The sequence below is a fragment of the Corvus brachyrhynchos genome, unplaced genomic scaffold (genome assembly GCF_000691975.1).
Source record: "Corvus brachyrhynchos isolate BGI_N302 unplaced genomic scaffold, ASM69197v1 scaffold99, whole genome shotgun sequence".
NCBI classification, from domain to species: domain Eukaryota; kingdom Metazoa; phylum Chordata; class Aves; order Passeriformes; family Corvidae; genus Corvus; species Corvus brachyrhynchos.
In genome coordinates, this window is record NW_008239778.1 from 2546502 (window position 1) to 2553964 (window position 7463).

Sequence of the window (7463 nt, forward strand, 5' to 3'; positions counted from 1 at the left end):
TAGGGAAAAAGCAGATGTTGATTGACCCCAGGCACAAAACAAGCCAATGACAAGAAGGGAAGTTTTTGTGTAGTGCCTTAACTGAGCAACTCCATCTCACAAGGTCATCACAACAGGGCAAAAGGAGTATCTAGCTCATTTAGCACCTATGCAGCTGCCTTTTCTAAGTCCTAAACAGCTCTAACATCCAACATGCACAGGATAAGGGGCATCCCGTTCCCATTTCTCACACAGAAAACCAAGAACCTCAGTACTCGGGTCCTGCAACCGAATTTGCTGTGCCCCTTCCTCACAGTCCACCCCCAAAACTGCCCTTTCATGAAACAGGCATCTTTCATGAAACACCTTGTCCTATACTGCCTTTGTAAGACATGCTCTTTCCATGTCCTTGGTCTTTTTATTCCATTAAAAAGTGGAAATCAGGAATCAAGTCTTGTCCATCTGCAGAGACAAACACACCTCCTCTCCAGAGTGCACATACACACACAGAAGAGGCGGGGGGACATCCAGAAGAAACAGAACTGGACCTGTTCTTAACTCTACAGACTCAATACAACTTGGTTACACAACCACATCCAGGGAATACTCCCCTGCCTCATGATTTCACTGCACTGGCATTTCTGAGATGCTCTGAGCAAACACATGCCTGTATCCAGCACAAATCCTGCAAAGAATATCACTTCCACCCAGTTCCTAGGGGCAGAAAAAGTGGAATTGATTAAAAAGACATCTGACTACATAACCTGATGTCAATATTGGACATGAATTGGTCCCTTCTATGCAGTGGTACCTCACATGAGCTTTAATGTTTTGACAGATGGTTTGTTTGCTCAGCACAAAGGCAGGTGGCTGGATAAGAACAGCCTTACTCAGCTCTGGGAGGATGGACAGGAGACACAAAGCAAACCACAGAGGCAAAGGCAAGAGTCCTAAATAAGAGAATCTCACAGATACATTATCTTCTCAGTTTCAAATTCAACTGTTATGATTTTGAGTGGCAGATTCTCTTTTCCAGATAAACTACATCGACATGGAAGAGGAGACTGATCTGTTCCAAACATGAAACATTGTGAAGCTGCCTTCAGCTTTTGTCTCAGAGGCATCCATTGTGTGGGCCTCTGGGTGAAAGCCATTTCTAGACAGATAGAAGAGGCTTCTTTCTCTGCCAGAAATATGATTGCCCAGATTTAGAAGCTGAAAAGGAGTCTGAAACCTGAAATAGCTTCCTATTTGTTGGTCCTCCCTGAAACATTCAGCTATTTTCAAACAGCCAGGCCTAAACATTACAGGCAACACTTCCACCCAGGCAGACTCTTCACTTACACATCTGATCAATTCCAAGAGAAGGAAAACACTGTTTGTCAAAACCAGCCAAAGCACCAAAATCATGTAATAAATTACACATTGACAAGCAATCATTTCTCCCAAAAAAAAGGAGGTAAGAAACAAAACCAAAAAGGAACAACATCACAGTTCCTACTCTTGCTGGTTTTCTGCAGGACTCTAATTCAGATGAGTGCTACACTGTGCATAATTACACTAAGCAAGCGATTTAGTGTTATTCAACTATATAAAAAGATGAAAAATGTAAGGCAGTAACCAAATTAGTAGCATTAGCCTTTTTTCCAATTTGCAGCTATTATCGTCAACAGAATCTTTGTGATATCTAAGTTGGCACAGGCTGGCCGTATGCTCAAAGATTCAAAATAAACATTATGCCTCAGTGGAAGTAGATTTAAGCACTGTCTAGATCTGCCTAATTAAAAGTGAGTCAAGAGCTTTGTGCATATTTCAGAAATGCAGTTGGATGAATTTTTGTATTATCCTACAGGAAAGGCATCTATGCTTTATAAACCAGTAACATTTCCGGACATGCTGGAGGTCTAATGCAGGAAAGGGTCCATTACCCTGACCCAGAAGGCCTAAAGCACTCTATGCTTTCAGTTTTTCATTGTTATCTGAAAGTCAGTCTTCATTTTTCCCCCTTTGTCAAGACACGGCCCAACAAAACAAAGATGTGATTGAATATTCTATGATCCCAGTGTCACAGAACCACTCCCCAGGCAAAGCTGTGACATTTCTAACCTGACTTGTTTCCACTAGGACTTTAGCACACTAACAAGCTCAACTTTAAACTAAAAAATAAGGATTATTGAAAGAAACATTTGTTAATTTATCCAAGGGGAGCACAAGTTCACTGGCACCCATTGTTTTGCCTTTCTGCTCCCTTTTTTTTTCCCCCTCGAGATGGTAAATGAAACCTACCTAAGAGGAAATTATTCACACAAGCAGCTGGAAAGACAGGACAGCAGATTTCCTACAGGAATACAATTTACTGCAGTAGCTACAGCCACATCTGGTATTTAAAAGCCATTCCAGTGTCACCAGACCCTTACACTACCATTGGCTCCACTGCTAATTGCATTGCAAAGTTACAGCCCTGAACCCCACGAGTCAGATGAAGATCATATGGCTGCAGAGTCCAGGGAACAAACACCAGATAGTTCCAGGGTCTGGTGATGAGCTCAAGACCTTCTGACCTCTTGGTTACCTGGGTCGGGCACTTCAAAGCTGAATTAGAGCAGAGGACTCAGCATGACACAAATCCCAGTTTGTTTGCTTGACATCCTCACAGTCCACAGCAAACCAGAGACTTCAGGCAATGAGCAGACTATTAGGTGATGGAGGGAATGACTCAGAGAGCAAGATCCTGTCACTAAAAGGAGAACCACATTTGGCCAATATGTATAGTTTTATATTCCACACCCACTTAAGAGTCACGAGAGGTTCAGAATTTGAGGCTGAAATAAGGTTCAAGTCATCTTTCTCTAGTGAGGAGAGAATTAATAAAAATCCATCAGGAAAACTCCAGATACAATTCTGAAGGCATTCTGACAGACTGCATAAATAGGGATACTTATTCATAGACCACCTTTTAGTACTAAGAACAGGCTTCTGTCACATAAAGAGACCCACAGTATTTAAAAGCACTAAAACCTCACCTCAGAGGCTGGAGGTTGCTACATTACAGTGCAGTTGTGCTGGGGAGGGGAAATTCCAGCCCAGCACATGTGTAGCTGTAGGGCCAGACTCAACACAGGCAGTTATTTTGGAAAGAACACATCTACCTACAAGAGGTCCACCCAGACATCTTGATCTTGAGAGCCAGACATTCAAGTGACCTGTTAGGAAACTGGTTCCTGAAGGAATAATTGACAGCATATTTCAAGCACCAACACTTTGGGTTTCTTGGGGAAGCAAGACAAGCTGCAGTACTGGAAAGCTGATGTCTGTTTAAATATCATTCCCATGTCAAAGTAGCTCACAGAGCATGTTTAACTATTCCATGGAATCCACAGCCAAGTGATGTGCCCTCTGACATGGAGTAAACCATTGGTAAAGAAGCAATTGGATCCCCGGTCTCACTCTCCTCAGCTGTGCTCTGAGGCACAACAAGATACGGGTAAAGGCCACCTGGCCTTCCATGTCAAAGCCTCTGCCTCTGGCAGCCAAATACTTACAGATTCCAGCTGACAGATATTACTTTCCTCTCCATATCCATCCGCAAGAAACATCACTGCTGTAGGAAGCACTGGGAATTACTGTGACCAAACGTGTAATTACCATTAGAATGTGGATAAGAATCCCTATTCGTACAGTCCTGTCATTTGTCACATCATGGTTCTAATGCTCGTTAACAGGAAGAAGTTTTTAGGCTGAGAAGTGTTTTGAAGACCAAACTACCACAGTTCGACTCACATCCACCCCAAATGACTTTTGTGATAGTATTGTAATGATCCCAGTAAAAAAAATTATCATCCTACATTGCTTTTGGGTTCATGTTTTCGGGTTTTCTTTCAGCCATCTCCACTTCTCATCCAAAGACGTTTCCAGTCTAAGCCCTGCATCTACTCTCAGAAGTTTCTCACTCCCACAATTAAGCTCACAAGGGCTCAGTGCATGACTAATTAGAAAGTACAGGAAAATAGAACGAGGAGTTGGGAGAACACCAACCCCAAAGACGACTAACACAGAGGCAGGTGTTCCTTGACAACTGAACTACTTCCAGCATGGGAACAAGCTTCCCTTAACTCAGTTAGCAAAGCTCCTCAAAGCTTGGAGGACGATTTCTCCTTGGCAGGCAGCCCCTCCATTCTTATGCTTCCAGAAAGGCCCTCTTCCCATTCATCGCCTTAACACAGCAGCAAGTTCAAAATACATGCACTGAATGGGAATTTCAAGCTAAACTGTGAGGCTGTTGCAGTCTATACAATGCCAACAGACACTGCTGCCTGGATTTCAGTCACTAGCACTTGCACATCAAAAGTTCAAAGCAATTCAAGCACATGCAAAGATAGACTGCAAGTGTCTTTGGTCTAATAACCAAGACCTGTCAACTGAAGCCAACCAGATGACAGAATATTCATTTAAAAAAGAAAAAAAAGGCAACGAAGAACACATTGTTCCTTCAGAACAAGTATTCCATGGCTTCACTTTGAAGAATGTGAATAATCGTATATTTTTCCTCCAATTTTCCCTTCACCACCACCCCAAGCTTTTTACACTGTCCAGGGCTGTATTTTTCTGGCAGGAAACATGTTCAGCAGTCCTCAGAGCCTCAGGAGCCCATCTCTGAGCCAGCCTTCAACCTAGATACCAAGGGCTGTATCAGCACAAAGGACTCCAGAAATTTCCCCTTTTGGAGAAATACAACTCTTATGACAAGTTAATTTTTAAAAACTTGATAGCAGATTCCCAAACAGCTCAATCACTTGTTGATCAAGGACAGGAAAAGACAACTGCAGATGATGCAGTTGTGTGTCCTGCATCAAGGAAACCTGTCATCCATACAGCATCACATCAGTATGTGCTGCAATGTACCAACACCTGGAACTGCAGCATGAATTTCAAGGCTCTGTCCCTGCTTATTTTTGACTCAGGAAAAGTGCCAGAAGTCACTGGACAAAGCACACACTGGGAAGGTTGAAGAAAAGAAGGTGAGAATGGCCATATAGTGCCATGAATAGCAATCACCTTCCCATCATCTTGTCTCCTCCACAGTCTCTCCAAAGCAGTGGCCAGAAAGCTTTGCTGTAATGGAGCTGCTGTTGCTTCACATAAATCAGATGCTACCAAGATCCCCTTGGTTTTGATGGCAAAAGGGACACTGAACAACATAAAAACCAGACTCTGATTCAGACCTTGAAAAAAGGCTTCGCACCCACATAGATCAGTGTTGGACTTGGAGCAAAAGCCTCATTCCTCATGGACCATATTAAATCCAGAAAAGTCCAGCTAGCCCAACCTGAAGCTGCACCCGGCAGGAGACTTCCCTCAAAAGTCCAACACTGTGGCTGGGGAAAGTTTTCCCACACAGATTTTCCCATCAGAAAGTGAAGCTGTTAGACATTTGCCAACAGCAAAACTTCACCACTCAAGGGGAAATTAAAACATACAAAGATTGCTTCAACGTGTGATATTTGACTGAGCACTTGAATTTTTCCTTCACAGCATTCACTGGTGCTTTTTTCCTCCCTTCAGTTTTTTACTTCCCCCTCTGCATTAAACTAGAACGGAAGATTCTCACATGGCAAAGTTCCATCAGACATAAAAAATAAATTAAGAAAATCTACCAGCCTTCCCCAACATCATTGTTTAAATCAGGTTTATGTGGTTTTACACAACGCTTTATAGACTTGAAGAGGGACACGTTCCCCTGACAAAGCATCACCTATCCAAACCACTGAGGCATGGGAAAACTGTGCAAGAGTGTGAACTGGGGAAGGTCTTTGGTGAGCAGAGTCCACACTCATGTAAGCGTGGTAGCTCTGAACAAAGATCTGCAGGCTAATAGATATGTAAGACAAATGACATGTGGTTCTCATTGCAGCTCATGCTTTGGGAAGGGGGTACCTTGGAAGAGATCCAGCTGGGATAGGTTTATCCCATTACTCTCCTATAATTTTCTGCCGTTTCAAACCCTTTGACAGTTGCTGTAGTTTAACATCACACCCCCTGCAGCCCCAGGCCTGTCTGACAGCGCAGCGGACAAAGCCACCCCCCCTCGGGGGGGAATCCGCACCATATGCGAGCCCCGTGCAAGGCACAGGGCTGGTGGCCGCCCCAGCACCTCCGACACGTAAATCCAGGGTGTTCATGCCTTTTCCCGATCCCCAGCCCAAATAAGCGGTGCTAACAGAAGCACTCCTCCACAGCAGCACAACTCACGCAGACTAGGTATTAGCAAGGGAGAAGGAAAAGAGGTAGAGACAGGATGGACGAGCCCTGAATATTAAATCTAAAGTCCGCATTTAAGGGAATGACAGGGAAAAAAAATAGTGAAATTCAAGAACAACTGAAATCAGGTTAAGCCACTCTCTTGCTTTATACAGTGCAGCTCATTCATCTGAACAGCTGTTTCACCTCTAGAGAAATACCCAGAGAAAACAGAGGGGAGGGGGAGAAGCCTAAACTGTTTGCTCTACTGAAGCAGTAAGATACAGTAAATCAAACCTGATTTATATTAAGTTTATAAGAAATTGGGTTTGGGTGGGGGGAGAGGAGAAGAGTGGGAGGTTTGGTTTTAAACAGCTACTTTGAAGTTGCAGCTCTTGAAGAGAGATCTGTAATTAAGGGCTTTCCTTTGTTGAGCTGAACAAGTTTCTCCTCGCAGCCGAGGGCTATAACAGTTCCCTCTGCCGGCATCCCCAGTGTCCCGGCTCAGGAGGTTTTCCTGCTCCGCACTGTGCAGGGGCACGCAGCCCCGGCAAAGCCCCTTCCCCTCCCCGACGGGTTGGGCGCGGCAGGGGGAGAGTTTGCGGGCTTCATTTATCCCAGCTCAGCTCCTCGATCCCCCAGCCGCTCCCTGCCCCAGGAGGCGGACACTGCTGCGGGCAGGTAGGGAGCGTCCCGCACCCCACTGAGGATGCGGGCAGCCCAGCCTGGCTCGCCGAGGGCCAGCAGCCCAGCACGCCCCTGCACCCTTCGAGGGACTGCTGCCCGCGGCTTTGCCGTGCCCGTTTGTCCCCCCGGAGCCACCGGCGGGGCGCAGCCTCCTCGCCCGGAGGCGGACCCGGTCTTACTCACCGGCGACTGGCGAAGCCGCTGCCCGGCGAGCCGGAGCTCTGCTCCGGGTAGTTGTGCTGCAGCGTTGATGCTGGGAATTGATAGAGGAAGCCAGTGCCCAGCGCGCATCCATGCAGGCAGCAGCACCAGGACAAGAAAAGAGCAAGCTGCATTTTTGCAAGAACGGGGTTTTCCTACCGCCTCCCCCTTTCCCTCTTACACTGCACGGCAGGCCCGGGGCCACACCGTGCGCCCCCGGCCGGGGTCACGGCAGGATCCCACGGCGCGGAGGTGCCCCCGGGAGCGGGGAGCACGGGGCAGGGGTGCCGGGGACACAGGGATGGCTGCTCCGGCTCCCAAAGGGAAGCCCCGTCCTTCGGCCAGCCGAGCCCCGGCGG

At 46.3% G+C, this 7463-nt stretch overlaps 1 protein-coding gene across 9 annotated transcripts in view; it reads right to left on the minus strand.

The window, feature by feature from the left end:
* The window catches only part of COL26A1 (collagen type XXVI alpha 1 chain), a 167846-nt gene extending 160389 nt beyond the window's left edge, over positions 1–7457 (minus strand). For all 9 annotated transcript variants that reach the window (XM_017743060.1, XM_017743054.1, XM_017743057.1 and 6 more), the window contains exon 1: positions 7087–7457. In XM_017743060.1, the coding sequence (XP_017598549.1) occupies positions 7087–7238 (152 nt within the window). In that variant the 5' untranslated portion in view covers positions 7239–7457. The remainder of the gene's footprint in view (positions 1–7086) is intronic.
* Between the last annotated feature and the right edge of the window lie 6 nt (positions 7458–7463).